The following is a 21,170-nucleotide window of genomic DNA, read 5'->3' on the forward strand; positions in this document are numbered from 1 at the left end:
CACACACACACAAGGAGAAATAGGTGCTTGCGAAATTGTGAATAAGATGAGATGCACACACACAGGACTAATAGTACAAAGATTGACTCATGGTGTTTTCTCTCTGTCTCTCAGATAATGAAAAGGCGGTGGAGCTGCTTCAGGCCATTAAAGAAAAGAGCGTAACCTTGGATACCATCAGGCATGCCCCTCATCCGCTGTGTAAGAGCCCTCCAGCACCGATCTCTGGTGAGACTGCAGAACAAAAACATGCACACTGTAGTATCTGGTTAGTTGTATGTGTTGGTTGGTTTTGTGTTTCTGAGCAGGAGATGCATCTACACTGTCTAATTGCAGTAATATTGCTCCTGACCTCATCAGGACTAACACATGTTCAAATGATTACAGATTCTTCATTAGCCCCGCCTCCCTCTGAACCAGAAGACCACCACAGTGTCAGACCACATAGCCCCCCCTCACATTGCCCGCCGTCCCCCAATGGCCATCCGAAACCCCTTGGGGAAACATTAAGACCAAAGGAACCCCCTTCTCCAGCTGTCTACCCGGACAAGGCCCGGGGGCCCGGTGAGGGGCCGATCTCGAAGAGGAGCTCCAGCCTGCTGAACAGCTTGCGGCCCCCGCTCCCCCTGCAGGCTAAAGAGGGCCTTCACAGCGTCAACGGGCGCACAAAACCCTGGGACAGCTTCACCCCGGAGGAATTTGCCCAGCAGTTCCATGAATCTGTGCTTCAGTCCACCCAGAAGGCTCTGCAGAAACACAAAGGTAAGACGCACAAGCGACAGTGATTAGGTGACTAGTAACAACACTTTCATTTACTACCAGCATTAAGACTAAGGTACAGCCTACATGTTAGCTAGGACCATTACTTTCAGAAAATAGAAGGAAATATTAAAAAATGGTCATCACAGGTTACGTCTTTAAATGTTGTATTCAACCAGCAGCAAGTCTGCACATTTGAGGAGCTCAAACAACAGATGTTTTGTATTTTCTAACATTTGCGGATGGACAGTTTCCCTATTTTTAAGACCTAACAAATAATAAATGACTTGAGAAAACATTCAGCAGATTATGTAAAATATAGTTATCAATTGAATAAACCTTTTATCTCCTTCTCGTCCTTTAGGTGGAGCTTCGGGGATGTCGGAGTCGTCTCAACTCCAGGAGTCGTCTGTTCACTACAACATTCCAGAGCTTCAGAGCGCCCCCGGCAGACCGCCGCAGCCTCATTCACAATCTCACTCAAAAACACATTCATTTCCACACCAGTCGCACTCTCACCCTCAGCCCAACGGGCAGCACTTCTCCGTACAACACCACCGGGAGGCCTCGGGGACGAGGGAGGACCTGTCTGGTCCGGATGACTCTGAGGAGGAGGAGGATGAGGAGGAGGAGGAGGCTCCTTCTTCGAAGTGGCAGGGGATTGAATCGATATTTGAGGCATATCAGGAATATGTTGAAGGTGAGCGTGAGGACACTGAACACGCAGTAATTATCCTGTTAAAAAATCTGTTTTTATGGCGTTCTACCCTGCATCATAGGTGTCATTACTTCTATTAAAGCCATCAGTATCTTATTAAAGGTTCAATATTTGGTGGTACCATTCATGGCTGAAAAACACTGTGTTTAGAGATAAAATATTTCCAGCACATTTAGTTAAAGTCAGTACAAATGAAAAGGCTTGTTGTTGTAGGGTTTCGTCACTAGAGGGGGGTAGAGGTCCTTCATACATACAGTTCAGTTATATGTAGATGTTCTCATAATTTGGAGCATTTTAAAACACACAATTTAACTAGTCTTTTATTTTTTACCTTAAGATATGAACACAAATGCATCTTTGGAATTGTATACTGGAACTGTATGCTACTTTTTTATGGTAAAAGAGGCTAGATTTATTTTTCTCTAACCCTGTACCCTTTTTTTTCTGTCCAATTTGATGTCCTGTAGAGCAATGTTTGGAGCGACAAGTGTTGCAGAGTCAGTGTCGAAGACTAGAAGCTCAGAACTACAACCTCAGTCTGACAGCTGAGCAGCTGTCTCATAGCATGGGGGTAAGATGAACACACAGCACAGCTCTTTTCCTTCTTTCTTACATGCTTTATCTGTAAACCCAAAGTCATGAAACCCTACCTCCTACACACTCTTTCTTCTACCTCTTTTATTGTCCTTTATAATATAGACATCATATCCAGAAGGTGGACAATATGACTTTAAAGGTATAATAAGCAGGATTTTTCTTAGCATTTTGTCAACACATTCAAACTGGGCCCCTCTGGCTCTTCGTCACCAGAAGCTCACTCTCACTCTCTTGTGCGAGAACACACCCGCCCCGCTGAGCTAACACCGACAGCATCACGGTTACCTTTGCGCTTGCTTGCTTAGCTTGTCCTACCCGGTGTGAGGCACCTACCTGTCCAACAGAAAGAAGGCCAACTCTGCGTCGCTCTTTCGCCGTGTTCGCCAGTCTGAATGGGGCCCAGTTACTAATTTGAACCACTCCCACACTCACCTCTACGCTGTGATTGGCTCAGGGAACCACAACAGCGCCCGTCCTGAAAACGTCCCGTGCAAAGCAAAACAACTGAATAGATGCAGAGGGAAGGGTCTCACAAGGGTCTGCACACACACTCACCAACACACATATAGAGGCCCATAAGTGATGATTTATATTAGATTATATTTGTAGAAGTCTGTGTTTTATTTTTCTAAGAATATCCTACTTATTATACCTTTAAATAAATTCTATAATCCTTAAAATGGGGGTGTTCCCTCTTGAAAACTGACAACTTATAACAAAGTTCCTGGTTCATCCTGTAATTTCCCCCTCTGTGTCATATAACATCCTTAATGCTGTTCTGTGTTGTTAATGTGTTTCCTGTGTCTACCCTGGTCCTGTAGGAGCTGATGTCCCAGAGACAGAAGCTGGCAGTGGAGAGGGAGAAGCTACAAGCAGAGCTGGAGCACTTCAGGAAGTGTTTGACGCTGCCACAGACACACTGGCCGAGAGGCGGCCACTACAAGGGCTACCCTCCCAGGTGACCCCGACACGCCCGCCTGACGGCCCCCCGGCCCGGCCCAGCTCCCCTTTCAGACTGAATCCCAGAGTTTATTTTTCATGGCCTGGTCCACATGGCTCCATGGAGGAGACTCCATGGCTGGCTAGATGAGATGAATGAGTGAGTGAATGAATGAATGACTGGATAGATGGATGATGCAGAACCATACAGTGAAGGACCGGCAGTCTTGTGGCCAGCCAGGGACTGTGCCACGAGCCACTAATGTGTGCCAATGTAGCCAACCCCCCGACATCAGTGAGAGCGTGGAGCAGGAGCACCTGAAGATCAACACAAACACACACAAAGAAACACATACGCACCTGCTTCTCACAGCGTCTTCAGTCCCTGCATCCCTCACCGCCACAGACACACAGACAATCCTGCCAATGAGGGAGCAGCTGCCCCACCGGGGGCGTCGTCAAGAGACTTGAACGCTCCAAAGGCTCCTGGCCAGTCGGGACTGATTTTATCACAGTGGCCACGTGAGCTTTTAGAACTGGAAATGCACTTATGAATAAAAGCTGAAGAACTACCTGGTGGTACTGTGTTACAACAAAGAACTGTTCGAATTAGGGAAGAACTTAGAAAATGCACATTTTTGGAAAGAATTAAGGAAATGTTTTATTTCGAAATAGAAAATTTGAGAATAAGAATTTTAAAAGGTGCTTCAGCCTTGTATTGTACATAATATGAAGACTTAAAAGAATTTTGTATGTTTTTATTACTTTAATCATTGTTCTTTTAAAAGAAAAAAAGCCTGCCATTTTTATATGTTTCTGCTTTTTTTGGGTTGGAAAAGAAAGCCTTGCTTTTAGTGTTTGTACTGCTGCTGGCCAGAACAGCTCATTTTGAGACATTTAACCGATTGAGAGAGAGAGAGAGAGAGTGAACAGGATACAGACTCCTCCTCTTCCTCGCTCCTGACCCAGCCACAGACGCCTCATCTGGCATCTGAGCGTCAGCTAAGCTCACCCAGAGGTCCTGAGACACGGCTCTGCCCTCTTAACCCCCCCCCCCCATCGCAGCAACATGTGTCTCTCTGTCTGAATGCCCACTTCAACAACTCCTGTGCTCAGCTTCACTGCTGCTGGCCTGTGATTCTCACTCACACACACCAGATGAAATCCACAGTAACATTAGATTTTTCTGTTTGTTTTTTATTTTTTTACTTTGACCTACTTGATTATTTTGTAAAGACATGAAGAGTCTCTTAAGCAACCGGCTGATGACGCTGGTTCTTGATGCTTATCCTCCCATCAGACCTGTCACTTAACTTTGTATGACACCATAAAACATTGGACTCAAACTATAGGACGGTTTGCATAATGTTACGCCTTACAAGCCCTTATCAGCAGCCATGAGAGGACATAGTGCCAAAATTAAAAACTGTAGCATTTTGGATTCTTAATTTGAAATTGAGCTTCAATTCGGTAGCCAAACATTCAAACAACAAAGGCCATCTGTCACTGCTACAACACCCTCGTTTTATGCATTTACCCATTTCTAGGAGCATCGCTATCCAAAGTTGCCAACATATAACGAATCAGACAAAAGCAGATCAAACTGAAGGTATAAAATCATATTTATCTTGCCTCATACCTGTTTACAACCTTCATCCTCCTCGTCGGCTGCCCTGACATTCAGCCACAAGTCATGACATGACTGTCTTTTAATCATGTAACCTCCCAAAAAGCCATGTAGAAGGAGTAAAAATCCCTGTTTTGATCCAGCTGCACGTCATGGTGGTGTAATCGGTGTTACGAACTTTAAAATGTGCAGAAAGTTAAGTTATTAAAACATTGAAGCACAACTCCCCCTCACATACAGTTTAGTAATTACAAGTGCCTCAAAGATTTGGGAGCATGTGAATGAGTCCACATGTTGGACAGTCTACACTTAGCATCAGTGATCAGGGACTTTACATTTTAAGTGTCTACTGTATGTCTCACACCTTTCAAATATGTGCATGTCAAGAACCAACGGTGAATTCCTAAATGCATCTCTGAGAATTCATTCATTCACGAGGCCCACACCACTTCAGAGGATCAGGTGGATCCAGAGTGTAGTCTGTCATTTTTACAGAGCAGAAGAGAGCAAAGAGCGCAGCCTGTCAGTTAATTAGGGGGTCCGCATGCTGAGGTAAGCTGCCAACAACCTGGGGAGGGGGATGCAGTACAGCGACCCCCCTTTAACCCAGCATCCCTGTGTCTCTCCAGCCCCCGCACGCCCATGCAATAGCCCCATTACTCAGTGGAGGATGTCTAGATGCTGTGAAATTCTGTTTTTAAAATGTACTTGTTTGAATTCATTGTAATGTAATATATTCTTTGTTGAATGTAGTAATTAGGTATTTATGAATATATGGCTGTGATTTCAGACAAAAAAGAAATAAAATATTTCAAAAATGTTCAATATCAACACGTGGCTGTTTGTGGGCGCTGCTCGGTGGATACAACGCTAAAATCATACACCTTTATATTGAAAGAAGACTGATGATGTTGGACTCTTCGTGGATCTATTACCAGAGTTACCATAACTACGCAGACGACACAGATCTTCATCACAATATCACCATACAAGCACTACTTAAATGCATTGAACAAATCAATGAGTTTATGTGCCATCTTTTCTTCAGTTAAACAAGGACAAAACTGAGGTGGTTGTTTTTTGGAACTAGAAGAGGAGCGAGTCAGCGTGCAGCTTCAGTCATTGCTGTTGAAAACCACTGACCAAGACAGAAATCTACTATCACCTCAAGAATATATCAAGGATTAAAGGACTTATGTCTCAGCAGGATCTGGCATAACTGGTCCATGCAGTTATCTTCAGTCGACTCGATGACTGCTACAGCAATCTCGGATCCCATCAGCTGTAGTCTGAGATGATATAGCCCCTGGGGACACCAGTGAACGTGCCGGGCAGTAAGCGACTTCCCGTCAAAACTTCCTTTTCCGCGAGCTGCATTGTTACAGAAAGAGAAACCGTTTTCATTTCTTGATTTACTTGTTCTTAACGGGTCTTACCTTTGCTGAAATTTCAACATCATGATGCAGATTTGTAAGAAGTAAAAATTCAAACTTTGTCAGGTCTGTCCTCAAGAGGAGAAGAAAACTTTTAAAATGCATTCGAGGAAATGGGAAATCTGAACGCTGAACAGCTTTCGTGACACAGCGTCAATGGAAAGTTAAATTTTAGGTCTAGCACGTATTGTTACATGCAGATGTCTGTTTATAGAGATTAATAAGAAGCTAAATCGTGTCAGAGGATGCTGCCTGCTTTTGCTCTCCACACGGACTGTTTTTCCTGCATACGCCGCAGCCTGCTGATACGTGAAATCCACGTCCCTGCCTACAGATTCTACTATATAGACTATTCTACTATGTAGAATCTGTAAATAGAGATTACTGCAACAGTGTGTTTACAGGTCTCCCTAAAAAATCAATCAGACAACTGCAGCCGATTCAGAACGCTGCTGCTAGAATCCTCACTAAGACCAAGAAAGTAGATCACATCACTCCAGTTCTGAGGTCTTTACACTGGCTCCCTGTCTGACAGAGAATAGACTTCAAAATACTACTGCTGGTTTACAAAGTGAATGGTCTAGGGCCAAAATACATTGTGATCTACTGACTCAGGTCATCAGGGACAGGTCTGCTTTCTGTACCCAGAGTCAGAACCAAACATGGAGAAGCAGCATTTAGTTTTTATGCTCAGCAGCGCGCACCTGCTTTTAAACACATTGTCATCAGCCTCATAAGGACAATCCTTGCATCACATTGCCCACTCAGCGCACACTGACCTGACGCGGTCAGCCACATACTAGGTTTTGACCTAGTCTTGTTATATTTTAGCTTCTGTTTCAGCTGCATGCCCACAACTTATCTAATTTTAATTCAATTGATATTTATATACTTTTACTTGATAATGTTCTTAATGCTCTGCTTGTAACTGTGTGAAGCACTTTGAATTGCTTATGTATGAATGGTGCTGTATAAATAAACTTCCCTTGCCTTGCCAAAATGCTTTAACTCCAACCAAAATGTACTTGTCTCTTGTTGAACGTTAAACTTGTAATGTGTGGTGGTAAGAGTGTGGGCGTTCTTCCACCGCAAGCGATGCATTTTTTTGTTTTACAAAAAAGTTCTGTTGTTGGTGCTTGTTTGCTCTTCTGCAGCTCCTCACTTCTCTTTATCATGGGTCAAATGCAGGGCAAATGTCCCCCAAGGACTTCAATTAGTAGATTTTTATACACTACATTAATATTCAGAAAAAAAGAGAACAGAACAAACCCCTTGTTCGGTTTTCTTATGAATACGGCAGTGTCCCTTTTAGACTTCAAATTACCATACGAGTTTAAATTAGCCTCAAAGCAAAAGTTAATATTTTAATCCATAAATTAACTCACATGGTTGTTTTATTTACTTTTACTTTTATGCAGTAGAACAATTTAGAAACCAGAAAATGTTCTCCATTTTTCCCTTAAGAGAAAAATAATCACTTTTCTAATCGTTTTACCTCTTAAACTAAAAAGTGTATTGAAATTATGCATCATGATGAAGTAAGGTTTGAAAATGCGTTCTTCAATCACAACTGCTGGTACAGGCTCTTGTAATATCACACACTGACTAATGCAACTCCCGAAAGGCAGACCTTCCTGCATGCACATTCAAACCTCTGCAGATGATCCAGAACGCAGAAGCAAAACGGCACGTCACTCTGCTGCTCATATCCCTCCACAGGCTCCCAGCTGCTGCTCGCATCAAATACAAAACCCTGTCGCTCGCTTACAAAACAGCAACAAAAACGGCTCCTGCCGACCTGAACGCCCTCATCCAGGTCTACACTCCCTCCCGCACACTACGCTCCGCCAATGAATGGCGCCTGGTGCTGATAGTGGTATTGATGCTATTGATGATGACATTGAGGATGTTGATTATGATATTCATGATGATGATGAGGATGGTAACTGGTAAATGGACTGTACTCATATAGCGCTATTCTAGTCTTTGCGACCACTCAAATGCTTTTACACTACATGTCACATTCACCCATTCACACACACACACACACACACATTTATACACTGATGGCAGAGGCTGCTACGTAAAGTGCCCAACTGTCAATCAGATATCACATTCATACCCGTTGTCTGGGAGCAATTTGGGGTTCAGTGTGTTGCCCAAGGACACTTCGACATGTAGCCTGAGGGAGCTGGGGATCGAACCTCCGACCCTCCGATTGAAAGACTCTACCACTGAGCCACAGCCGCCCCACAGGATAGTGACCTTTTTGATTATGATAATACATAACAACAACAACAAAAGTACCCACGCACGCTGTGTGTTGCCTCTGTGCACTGCCTGTCTGCACCAGTGTCCGATCACACTTGAAGCTGTTTGTTGGCACTCACTGACTTTGTTCCCTCCTGTCTTGATCGTTGCTTGTGTTGTATTAACTCTCAGATGTACGTCGCTTTGGACAAAAGCGTCTGCTAAATGAAATTGTAACAACTTTGCATGTAAACCAAAATCAAAATACAACTCACATGAACACATTTATTATCACTACAATGAGCAACTATAATCAAATTTAATATTTACATATTTCAAACAGCAGATTTCTATAAAGCCTAAATACTTTTTGTACAATAGAGAAATACACGTGTCCCTCAAAAATTTTAAGTAAAACTCAGTTAACTTCAATCAGGCACAAGTGTAAATCATGAGGTTTCAATTTCTGACCAAACAGTCGTCATAGTAACCGAGGGCCTTGTGAGAGTACACACCTCAGTCCAAGGCTTTCACCCCGGTCTGGGAAAAGATCCACACCTGTTGATCAGGCATCAAACTCATGGATTAATAGTCCGTCAACTGTCCCTTACTTGAACCAGGCTGCAGATTGGATCGTAGTTTGAACATACAGTTGAGAGAGTCAAGAAGGAACGAGCGTATGGTGTTGATCTCCATGAGAGTGAGGTTGTCCAGCTAGAGAGAGGAGGAAGCAAAATAGACAGGAGACATTTACACTTAGGCTCATATCTGCAGGATCTTAATAGGACAGTAAGACAGGAAGTAGGGCCAAAATATGAGGGGATAGAAGGACACTCCCAACTGACTTGGAACATACTGTGAACATAGCAGTCAATCTTCTCAAGTAACAATCAGGCCATGTCCGTGTTTTTCAAAAGTTAGCTTTTTCTAGGTCACTGAAAACGATCTTTTGTAAAACTACGGCCAGGGTGAAGGCTTTTAGAAACTCCGTTTCCATGGAGACGTGTAGACGGGGTAAACAGCGTTTATGGCTAGTGAAGTCAGGCTGTGTGCAGTTATCTCCTTTGTAAGGCGTCACAAATGAGGTTTATGACGTTCCTTGCAAAATGATGGACGTGACAATAACAGTGATGCTTGTAACCTTGCTAACAGGACTTTTTACATGTTTACACATATGTACAGTTACTCGTCCACTACATTGAGGAACAGAGGCGTTGGGATACACTACATCTTCTATACATGACTGGGCTTTATTTTCGCCTGCTGGTGTGGCATTCTCATGACAGTGTTTCTGTTGTCGTGTTTTAGTTTAGTTTGGTTTTTTTAGAACCGTGCTTGTGTGGACTGGGTGTTTTTTTGGGAGCGAAGGAAGGAAAAACTCCATTTGGAAAAATACCGGAAGTCTGGACATGGCCTCAATCAAGGTGCTCAAAGGTTCAACATTTTAATACAATCTCCAGTGGCCATTTGAAGTGTAAGCATTAAGAATGAAGCTATGTTGCCAATATCCTAGTAGTGCTTCATTAGTCTGTTGATTAACGGTCTAAATCGCTTGTATATGAGATAGTAAAATACCTTCTCAAGGTGGAGGTCGATGGATTATTTGAGCTCCACAATATTTCTTAGAGTTTGTGTAGACTAAATGCTCAGAGCATGATTTTTGGTGATCAGTCTCACCTTGGCGTGAGCTTCCATCTGCCTGATGAAGCTGTCGGCGGAGAGGCGTAGTTTTGCAATACGCGTGTCCCAGATGTCTTTGACCAGTGTGCGGATCTCATCTGCTTTAGGGATGTTGTCAGACGCACTAAAGAGACACACAAACCATTTTTCAAACGGTACGTGCCACATACAGTAACTGTTTGATTACCATAAACACTGAGCACAATTTTGAAATACATTAGTTTATATGACTCACTAGTTCAGTAGCAGTTTGGTCAGCTCCATGTAGTACGGACTGGGAACAGGCGTAAAGGCCTCTTCTTTCCTCTCAAGATCTCGCATCTCCTCCAGTTTCTCTGCACAGAATCAACCACAGCAAACCATCTTCAGACTGGAAATATGCTATATTCTTATTAAGCAATTTAATAATCCTACAACAAATGTATCCTGTGCGCGCAAAGCTGACTGTGTAGTACAAACACACAAATAGACCACACTGTCATAATGAGTGCCCTGTGCCTGCATTGTGAAAAACATGATTTTTTTTTTTGGTCCCACAAACACTGCCCTCCTACTGTAAATACACACGAGCACAGTTTCAGACAAGAAGCAGCATTAACCTATGCTGTATACTCATGTTTGGTGAACGCTTAAATATTATAGTTAAGATCCCACAGCCCCGAAGGAACCAAGATATTTTTAGGTTGCAAAATGTGTAAAATTTAATAAGACAACCACTGCTTCCAAATGAAGAGATGCCCTGTATATCTTACCAACATCCATCCACTCAGGGGGAACAATTCTACATTTCTGTCTCTGTTTCAGGTTAAGAGCCAGCCACACAGGGACATCCACCGGCAGACCAGGGTTGAAGGGACCCAGGTCACCCTGAAGACGAGAGAAAACCGGGGCCAACATGTTACACTAACTGAACCTAATGAACATTAAACTACACATTAGATAAACCTGCATTCTCAAATAAGGACAATAAATCATAAGGTGTTGAATTTGGCTAATGCTAACGTTAACTATTGAGCAACTGTGTGTTAAGTTATGCGAGTTATCTATTCAAAGTCAGCTGTTAAACCCTGTTAAGTCACGTCCAAACAAGTACAACTGACTTAAATGTACTTACCCCGATTAAATAGATCTTGTCTAGGCTGAAATTTGGTATTATCTTCACCGTCTCCTTCTCGGCTAGGAACTCCACCTCCGAGGGGTCCATATCTATCTGTTTGCCTCAATTATTTAGTTCCCTAGAGCTTCACCCTCGGATCCACAATGCTTACTGTTCCCGCGCTTCAGGCTGCACGTCACGAGCCTACAAGGGAAGAGTAGGATACGACAGCCTCGTCATTAACAGGAAGTGCTATCTTTCGCTTTGACTAGTGTGTACAGGTTATTTTACCTATTTCGGCGTCTTTGTATGACATTTTACTATATCCGGCGCATCGAAATCTTCAGGGGAATTTGAGGGCTTTTACTGAAACGCAAAAAGCCGGATGGCCGTGACCACACTGGCGAATCCTTAATCTTTGCTTTTTCATGGCCAGACGGAAGAAGTGGGTCACGTGACAGCAATGACAATAGCAGGTAAGTTCCACTAGGTGGCAACATTTACCAAGTGATAATGAAGAGGACACTGCTGATTCATTTCTATTTTAATTTATTTCAAAAGAGCTTTATTGGCATGGGAAACATACGTTTACATTGCCAAAGCAAGTGAAAAAAAGAGATAAAAATACAAATTAAGTAAAAGAAGATAGAGACAAATGTGAAAACAGAGCTGTATAAAACTGCAGCATTATAATCACTATATATATGTATATATACACACACACAAACACACACACAAATATGTGGTGTTTAACTGAAAATACAAACTGAAAATGCTGAATGTAAAATATAAACAGATGAGTGTAGATAATTTAAGATAACTTTAGACAAAATAGAAAAGTGTCGACAGCAGTTAAGTGACGACTATGGTGTAAACCAGAACCTTTTCTATTTTAGTTTAAAAATGTATTTACAGTTATTTGTTCTTTGTATATACAGTTTGTCTATATACAGAGATGAGCAGTATACCTGCAGTATACCAACCACCTACACAGGTGGTTAAACGGTTTTCTTCATGGAGGTTTTGGGCTGTTGGACGTTGTTGCTGATACTCTCCGGACATTGATGTAGTGGTTTTTACAAAGTAAGCTTATAGAAGCCATGACTTAGTTGATCAATATTTAGACCTTAAATCTTCAAAATATAAAACTTAATTCATCATCATTTTACTTTGCTACTGGTAGGCCTATGTATAAGCAAAATATATATTTTTTTATTTTATATATTATTAGTTCTAATGAATTAATGTCTGAGTAGTGTAGAGGTTAATGTGAAAACAATTTTAATTACTTTATATAGGCTACAAGTTGGCAGTTTATAGACTGAATGCAAAAAAATGTATGACTACAATAAGTATATGTATATACAAATTTATGATAATAGATGATTGTAAAGTAAAGTAAACATTTACAATTTTTCCTACTTAAATGAAGTGAAGGTGATGCAAAATGTATCATGTATTGGACATACTGACACAACATACTGTATCATTTGGTTTATTTATTTATTTAATGTTTATTCGTATAGGGACAAGTATGAAACAAGTAAACCGATACCAAACACTACAGCATTTATAGCCTTGGCTAATTTGCAATTCCCATCCCTAGATGGGCCTTTAAAATACATGAAATCAACAACAAAGTCACAAGAGACAGTACAAAACAGACAACAGCAATAAAACAGATATAACAATACATACAAAATATCCTACAATAAAACCAAATGTAAAACAGGGAGCACAAAATCAAACATGACTACAAGACTGTCATGGTTTTAGTTATACACCTGCAATATTCATTCTGGTTGCCTGCAATATTCTGTTTACTAACTCTCCTGTCATTTCAGACCCGGTCATCCTCATCTCCCCTCACCCTTAGTTCACTCACCCCGCCTCCTCTCCAGTTCCACCTCCTAACCATTCCCACCTCATCTAGACAAGTCCCTGCACCTGTAGTCTCACCTCACCTGCTCCTCATTCCCTAATCACTCCCCCACACTATTTAACATGTGCTTCCCCACTCACCCTCTGCCAGATTGTCATAGTGTCTCGTACCTATACCTTCCAGCGTTTTTGTGTCCTGCCTGATTATCTGTTTTTGATCCTGGTTTCGACCCTGCCTGTTTCCCGACTCTGCCTCAGCCTGATTCCTCGTACTTGGTTTGCCTGCCTGGATATTTTTCCTTTTAAACTCTGTTGTTTCAGTAAAGAAACTATTTTTGTAGCCCAAAACAGCCCAGAAAGATGTTGTCCCAGTCCGAGTGACTAAAAAGAAGTCACTCTGGACGAGGTTCATACATTTTCTAGGGTTGTTGAAATCAAAGAGGTGGAAGAGGAACTCATCCTCAACTCCTCACCCTCACCCTGATCCCGCTGACCCCTCCTTAACCCCCATCTAGCCCGTCTCCCATCAATCCTCCCCTAACCCCCAGCCCCCATGTTTACAAAATTAAAATTTGGGTAGCCTAAATTGTCACAAATATTCCACTAAGATCGAATACATAAATAAATAAATAAATAAAACTGCAAACATTAAATTTGCCCATTGATGATTTCATGAGGTCGTTCGTATTGGTACAATTAAGTTATGAAAGAAACCTCTTGTGAAATGTAGGAACTTGTTAACTCAATATGCTTTTTTGGCATAAATGAAGTATATTGAATTATTATTCGGTGAACAATGATAACATCATGCAAATAAAAACAAACACATTTAATGTTTGTTACACCAGCAGCATATAAACTGCTGGTTTGCAACCAATTTGGTATAAGTACAGTTTGTATTGCAGGATATGAAGCGTTGTCTGCCATCAGACCTCTAATCAATACATAGGTGTAATCATGATTGTGTTTTATTAGTGTATTTACTCAGTTGTAAGGTAAAAGCTTCTTCCTGATTGTCAAAGGCTAAAATATCTGTGAAGATTATTGAAAACAATTTTCATGTGGTTTCAGCTACTTTTTAGGTTTTTCCAAAATGTTCAGACTCAGATATGATCATACTGTTTTGGTGGTATTATATACACATGCTCATTCAGGTAACATCAAATTACATTTATATGTATAAGGGGCGCCTGCTCTATCAACTGAGCTAAACCAGCGCCCCTGTAAATGTAATTTTTGAGGCATTTTTGGGGAAAAAAGACAGCATAATAAAATGTTCAAATTAATTAATTAATTAAGTGTTCAAATTTTAACTAAGTGCTGAGGGACATGCCAGAAAGGTAAGAATTGCTTTAATTGTACGCCAACGTAGTCGTATTAGGGAGTTAGAGGATGCCTATGACAATGTGTCACGCCAGAGTCATGAGTGTGAGCAAAAGAGTGAGTTCCTTGGACGACAGAAGGACTTTGCTGTGGAGCAAATGCTGTTCTACCGGGATGAACTGAACTGGCACAGCATACACTGGGGTCACGCACCCATGATTGGACCTGCCCCCATATGAGTAATCTTCACCATCAAAGGACTGCATATCATGACCATAAAAGTCCAATACCTTGCTGAGTGATAGGGTTCCTGATTTATTTCAAGTGCAGTGATGATAACTTGTATGTATCGACTTTTGAGTGATTTGAATTGTGTGTTGTATACTCAACAATCTGTGTGCACCTTAGGGTGCATAGTATAGCATCTACATCTTCATCACATGTTTGTTTGTTGTTTCTATTTGAGTTTAAGTGAGACTTATAGTATACTCACAGTTTGTAGTTATGATAGAATAGGTTTTGCTTGCCACAAACTTATGTTAGCACCAAAAACAGCCCACTGCAGTAGATTTTTTAAAGAGCACAGTTTTTGTTTTTGTTTGTGAATATTTGATATCTTTTAAAGATCGCTTTCTTTGTTAGGGATTGAGCATCATAGGGTTTTTTCCTTTTTTTCGCCGATATAAGGTTTTCCCTTTTGTTCTGCCCAGATAGAGTAGCTAGTCGCAGGAGGTCTTTTTTCCACAGCCCACAATGTTAGTCAAGAGAGTTTGCCCACACTACAACTACAGGCTACTCTTAGGGAGGTGGCGGTTTGTCCTCTTGTCAGTAGGTCTGTGCGGGACCTGTTACTTCTGCCAATAGCTCTCTCAAACACATCTTGAGTTGGTGAGATATTTACTTGGTAACTGACGCCCATGTTGGCTTTGGGGGCAGAACTAATAGGCCTGGTACAGGATAAGCTTTTGAATATATCTGTTATGAAATTATGTTATTCCTGAATGATCACTTACAGTTTTTGATATGTGACTTTTCAGTCCCACAGGAGGGAAATGTTGAAAAAACTTTTGCCTGAAGGATGCATTTGTCATGAGTGATATTAATCGTCTTGATGATCACTTAAAATTGTTAGTATGTGACTTTCCAGTCCCACAGGAGGGAATGTTGGAAAAAATGTTGAAGCTTTATAATCAAATGTTTTAGAGTTGAAGTTTTTGAACATTTTTAAGAGTTTTCAACCAAGTTTGTTACGTATTTTTATTTATTTATTTTTTCAACCATGTTTTATCATCAATTGGAGATTGACATTATGTGGCTCACGGTCCAGTCCAGCAGAGTCACGGCTGCACTGGTCTCTGCTGCTGGTGGCTTGACTTTCAGCAGCAGTGCAACTTCCAGAGGGACCATGCTGTTTTCCCCGTCCAGCAGCTTTATACATAGAGCCAAAGTGGGAAAAAGACGAATCTCATATGTTTAAATAATAAAAGTAAACTTCTACATTGTATGAGGTAAAGGAAGAACATGGGCATTTTCTCTTTGTATTCATTATGAAAAAAGAGAAATGTTAATAAATGTTGCTCTAAGTATTAAACAATGTATCAACATGTTGGAATGAGAAAGAAGAATATATCACTTACCATAGATGTGCGTTCAACTTCTTCCTGTTGAATGCGATTTCTGGCAACCTACAAAAAATAAAGACATACATTTGTTTAGTTTATTACATATTTATTACATATAATATATTACATATTATATTTATCGTACAATGTGGATACATGAATCATTGGTAGTTTGTGTGTGTGTGTGTGTGTGTGTGTGTGTGTGTGTGTGTGTGTGTGTGTTCGTGTGTTCGGGCGAAAGGTGGGGTACACCTTGGACTAGTCACCAGTCAATCACAGGGATGACATATAGAGAAAGACAACTTTTTGCAATCACACCCACACCGATGGGCAATTTAGAGTCACCAATTAACCTAACAAGCATGTCTTTGGACTGTGGGAGGAAGCCGGAGACCCCGGAGAGAACCCACGCATGCACGGGGAGAACATGCAAACTCCGCACAACTTTGTCCAAACCGGGGTTTGAACAAGTAAACTTCTAGCTGTGAGGCAACAGCGCTAACCACTGCAGTCACCGTGCAGCCCTGTTTGTATGTTTGTCTATATGTCTCTCTGCTCGTCTATATGTCTGTCTGTTTGTCGAAATGTCTGTCTATATGTCTGTCTATATGTCTATTTGTTGTCCTGGGGTGTTCTTCTGTGCTTCTGGGAGGGTGTGGAGATTCATTTCAGCCAGGGGTGGTCCTTAAGTGTCTCCAGGGTGGGTCGGGCCTCCGGGGTCTTGGTCAGACAGCTTCGTAGAAACCCCTGACAGTCTGGACAGACAAAAAAGAATCATGGTTGAATACACACTGTACTTAATATGTGTTTCCCTGTGCTTAATTTGACTGCATGTGGGTGTTAATAACTTACCGATGGAAAGACTTTCACTGATGTCAGGGTTTACATAAACAATCTCAGTGCTGTCAGTAAAGGGGATAGTACCATGCAGGATCTCAAAAAGCACAACACCAAGCTGCCACACTGTAGTTGGTACGGCCCTGCACATCCCATTCTCGAACCACTCAGGGGAGGTGTACACATAAGTTGCTACAATTCAACCAGCCACAAAGTAAGAAAATATAATGGTAAGAGACAGAGATAAAGGACAGAGATAGCAATTATGCAATGATCATCAGCTCAAGCAATACAAATATAAGAGACTAAGACTAACTAATAATAAGAACAATAAGAGGGACAGCCTACCTGGACCTGAAGTGTAATTCTCCTCTGACAGAAATGTTCCACAGCCAAAGTCAATGAGCCGTACTCGAGGGACATCAGAGCCGGTTTCAAGGAGGATGTTCTCCAGCTTGATGTCCCTGTGAAATACTCCTCTGGAGTGGATCTCAATGACAGCATCCACCAGCTGTTTGGCTATGGTCTGGGGGAGAAAGAGAGAGACATCAAGACTGAGTGACATGGTGTTCATGGACACAGATACAAAAACACTGAATCACAGTTTGTATCAGCTACTTACTTTAGCCTCGTGCTCCTGCAGGGAGGACCCTCTAGATTCGACATAATCATACAGGTCACAGCAGGGGACTGGTCTCTCTAGGACGAGTATCAGGTCGCGATCCAGATCGTACCAGTCCAGCAGGGTCACGGCTGCACTGGTCTCTGCTGCTGGTGGCTTGACTTTCAGCAGCAGTGCAACTTCCAGAGGGACCATGCTGTTTTCCCCGTCCAGCAGCTTTATACATAGAGCCAAAGTGGGAAAAAGATGAATCTCATATGTTTACATTATAAAAGTAAACTTCTACATTGAATGAGGCAAAGGAAGAACATGGGCATTTTCTCTTTGTATTCATTATGAAAAAAGAGAAATGTTAATAAATGTTGCTCTAAGTATTTAAACAATGTATCAACATGTTGGAATGAGAAAGAAGAATATATCACTTACCATAGATGTGCGTTCAACTTCTTCCTGTTCAATTTTTTTTATGGCAACCTACAAAAAATAAAGACATACATTTGTTTAGTTTATTAGTCGTACAATGTGGATACATGAATCATAGGTAGTTTGTGTGTGTGTGTGTGTGTGTGTGTGTGTGTGTGTGTGTTGTATAGCATGACAATGAATCTTACAGGTAGATTGTCCTTTTTGCGGAAGCCAGCAAAGACTGCCCCGAAGCCTCCTTCACCAAGCAGTTTCCCCTCCTCGTACTTGGACTCAAAGGCATCTGCAGAAATATATAACAAACATATACAGTTTAAATATACATGCTCAGGACTTTCATCGGAATACTAATACATAAAACTAATCTCTCACAATAACCTCATTTTATTAGCGTAGCTGAGCATCATGGCTGGACAAAGCACGCCAGAATCCGTCCAAAGGAAACATAATAAATCCACCTACCAACATTTCTAAAGCTCACTAGTTGTCATGATCGATAAATCAGTACAAAAAACTGACTTATACTATTTCCAGTCTTTATGCTAAGTTAAGCAACTGCATGTCATAGCATTCAGTTGTGCTTCTCACAGAAGATACATTGAAACAGAAATGGTAGAAATTGATTTTGCAGCAGCCAAGGTATCCAGATTTTAGTCTCTTGCATGTGTCGAACTCCATAAACACTGGATTCTTCACTTCCAATAATAGAACTCATAAGCATATGTCATTGGTCACTCTGTCTTCTAATTGCAGATTTTTTTCAAACCCCATGATGACACAATCATGGCTATTTTGACTTTGGAGACCTCCCTCCACATCCAAAGTAGACATTTACATCATTCTCTACAGGCTAAGTATAATTCTGCTTATCCTAGCTTGCCTCTGCTGTGACGATGGGCCGTATTTGCTGAAGAGGAAGTGTCAGGGTTGTCACTGGAGGCCTCAGAGGGATAATGGGTCTTTCTGCTCCTTTTCCTGGGACCCTCTGTCTCCTCAGACTTCCTCTTTCTACTCGAGATGTTGGCAGATGTGGATGGTACATTGTCGTCGGGGATGTCGTCGTTGGACTTCCTCTGGCTGCTGGTCTTCCCAGAACCCAACACAGCACCATGGCTGGGTCCAGAGGAGCTTGGAGTTTCTCCTGAAACTGTGACATTCAACAGATAAAGCCAAATCATGAGCATGCAAGTATTAGGAGTTAAAAACAAATTGTGCACATTGGTATTCAGACAAATCAGAGGTATTTATCTGTAGACAATTCAGCCCTATACAATTTTTTTGGTGGTTTAAATAATTTGAAAATATAATGAAGACAAAAGACATAACACAAAGTTCAGCAAAAGCCTGATTTCAGATAACTATGCCAAATACATTTCGATTTAGGTGAGAATGAGTCAACTTTAGTTGCTGACTCTCAATATAGCTTCTTGTAAATGGGCTTTATTTAACAAAGTACCCCTTTACTGAGCATGCAATTATTCTCCTCTTTTAGTTTAACATTTACTTAACTGAAAACAAATACAATGAATCTTTTTAGGATTTTTCTGAGCTTACCTGTGCTGGTAGTTGGGCCAGTGAGGTCCCTGCTGCAGCCCTCGCAGGGACTTTGACTTGTCCTGCTCCTCTTGCTGGCTCTTTCAAGACTCTCCTCAGATTTTCTCTTCGAGATGTTTTTTCGATCTGAGTTGCAGTCTTTCTCTGTATATATGATGGGGTCAGTGCGGCAACCTGCAAGAACAGAAAACGACAATTCAGTATGTGCTTAATACAATCCATTACATTATTTATGTTCTGAGGGAATTAAGTAAGTGGCAGCACTCTAACTTATTAATCTACCAGTTTAATCATGTGGTTTAAAGAGAAAGGAAAATAGCATTTTTTTTGCCAGAATTGTGTTCCTCAATACTTACTCCGTTGTGCAACTGAGGCCCACCACTGAACGGTCCTTTTTGGTGTCCACGATTTGGATGACATGACTCTCAAAAAGTAATGCTTCTCCGTTGAAATGACAAATGAAAATGAACTAACTTGGATCATTCAAGTGTAAGTTATGTCATGTTCCAGAATGCCTTTGAAGAGGTTGTTCCAGAATGCCTTTGAAGAGGTTATTCCGGAATGCTTTGGCCAAACAAATTTGACCTCACAATATTCTGCTGTGTCCTGTTCTATAGAATACATTCAGAATGTTGAGTGGATTCAAATGCAAGAGATGTGTTTAATCAAACATAAACACATTCAAAGGCTTTATAGTACTTACACAGAAACAAAAGCGACAGATTGGGATTCTTAATTCGAATCAAAACATGGTTGGTGTGCAACTCTCATGATCCGTCTACGGAGATTATAATGTTATAAACCAGTTCGAAAGAGCTACTATGATTCAATGGAAATCACTTTTTGTCCCATCTTTTACTGTAGATAGCAAGTGAATGCAGGTTGTGCTTTCCTAAACTGTCCACAATCTTAACTTTCCCTTTTATTAGATACAATGTGAAAATTCTTTGTGGTCAATTAACCCAAAAGTGAATAAACATAGACTACTATTGATTCAGACAAAACTGAAGTTATTGTGCTCAGCCCAAAACACCTCAGAGACTCTTTCTCCCATGATATAGCTGCCCTAGATGGCATCAGCCTGGCATCCAGCACTACTGTTAAAAATCTGGGAGTTCTATTTGATTAGGATATGTCCTTCATCTCCCACATAAAACACATATCAAGGACAGTCTTCTTTCATCTTCGCAACATAGCAAAAATCATACACATCTTGTCTCAAAACGATGCAAAAAAACTAGTCCATGCATTTGTTACTTCCAGGCTGGATTATTGTAACTCGTTACTATCAGGCTGCCCTAATAGGTCACTAAAAACTCTTCAGCTGGTACAAAATGCTGCAGCACGTGTGCTGACAAGAACTAGGAAGAGAGATCACATCTCTCCTGTATTAGCCTCTCTGCACTGGCTTCCTGTAAAATCTAGAATATAATTTAAAATCCTTCTTCTTACTTACAAAGCTCTTAATGGTCAGGCACCATCATATCTTAAAGAGCTCATAGTGCCATATTACCCCTCTAGAACATTGCGCTCCCAGGATGCAGGCCTGCTTGTGGTACCTAAAGTCTCTAAGAGTAGTGCTGGAGGTAGAGCCTCCAATTACCAGGAAGAGTAGACTTAAAACTTTCCTCTTTGATAAAGCTTATAGTTAGGGCTGGCTCAGGCTTGGTCTAGCCTATAGTTATCCTGCTATAGGTTTAGACTGCCAGGGGGGATCTGACACACCAAGCTCCTCTCTCCCTCTCTCCATCTCTCTCTCTCTCGCTCTCTCTCTCTCTCTTTGAATTGTTTCTGTCCCTGTTTTTCGCC

General features: G+C 41.3%; 3 protein-coding genes across 6 annotated transcripts in view; 1 reads left to right on the forward strand and 2 right to left on the reverse strand.

Moving 5' to 3' along the window:
* gse1b (Gse1 coiled-coil protein b) overlaps positions 1-5,460 on the forward strand; it is a 136,146-nt gene extending 130,686 nt beyond the window's left edge. For all 4 annotated transcript variants that reach the window (XM_069658380.1, XM_069658353.1, XM_069658370.1 and 1 more), the window contains exons 12-16: positions 115-228; positions 388-762; positions 1,124-1,459; positions 1,945-2,048; positions 2,896-5,460. In XM_069658380.1, the coding sequence (XP_069514481.1) occupies positions 115-228; positions 388-762; positions 1,124-1,459; positions 1,945-2,048; positions 2,896-3,036 (1,070 nt within the window). In that variant the 3' untranslated portion in view covers positions 3,037-5,460. The remainder of the gene's footprint in view (positions 1-114; positions 229-387; positions 763-1,123; positions 1,460-1,944; positions 2,049-2,895) is intronic.
* A 3,219-nt stretch (positions 5,461-8,679) lies between these two features.
* gins2 (GINS complex subunit 2) lies at positions 8,680-11,237 on the reverse strand. The gene is made up of 5 exons (XM_069663819.1): positions 11,118-11,237; positions 10,756-10,870; positions 10,239-10,338; positions 10,001-10,127; positions 8,680-9,037 (listed from the first exon to the last, which is right to left on the reverse strand). Exons 1-5 carry the CDS (start codon positions 11,205-11,207, stop codon positions 8,909-8,911), a joined length of 561 nt encoding a protein of 186 aa, XP_069519920.1. The 5' UTR covers positions 11,208-11,237; the 3' UTR covers positions 8,680-8,908.
* Positions 11,238-16,588: 5,351 nt separating this feature from the next.
* LOC138589768 (serine/threonine-protein kinase pim-2-like) lies at positions 16,589-19,781 on the reverse strand. Its single transcript, XM_069660216.1, has 8 exons — positions 19,718-19,781; positions 19,362-19,535; positions 18,820-18,954; positions 17,996-18,090; positions 17,385-17,600; positions 17,111-17,288; positions 16,778-16,954; positions 16,589-16,680 (listed from the first exon to the last, which is right to left on the reverse strand). Exons 1-8 carry the CDS (start codon positions 19,779-19,781, stop codon positions 16,589-16,591), a joined length of 1,131 nt encoding a protein of 376 aa, XP_069516317.1.
* Between the last annotated feature and the right edge of the window lie 1,389 nt (positions 19,782-21,170).

This window comes from Semicossyphus pulcher, unplaced genomic scaffold (assembly GCF_022749685.1).
Source record: "Semicossyphus pulcher isolate SPU_LCO1_2020_fin unplaced genomic scaffold, fSemPul1.0.p SCAF_1, whole genome shotgun sequence".
Taxonomy (NCBI): domain Eukaryota; kingdom Metazoa; phylum Chordata; class Actinopteri; order Labriformes; family Labridae; genus Semicossyphus; species Semicossyphus pulcher.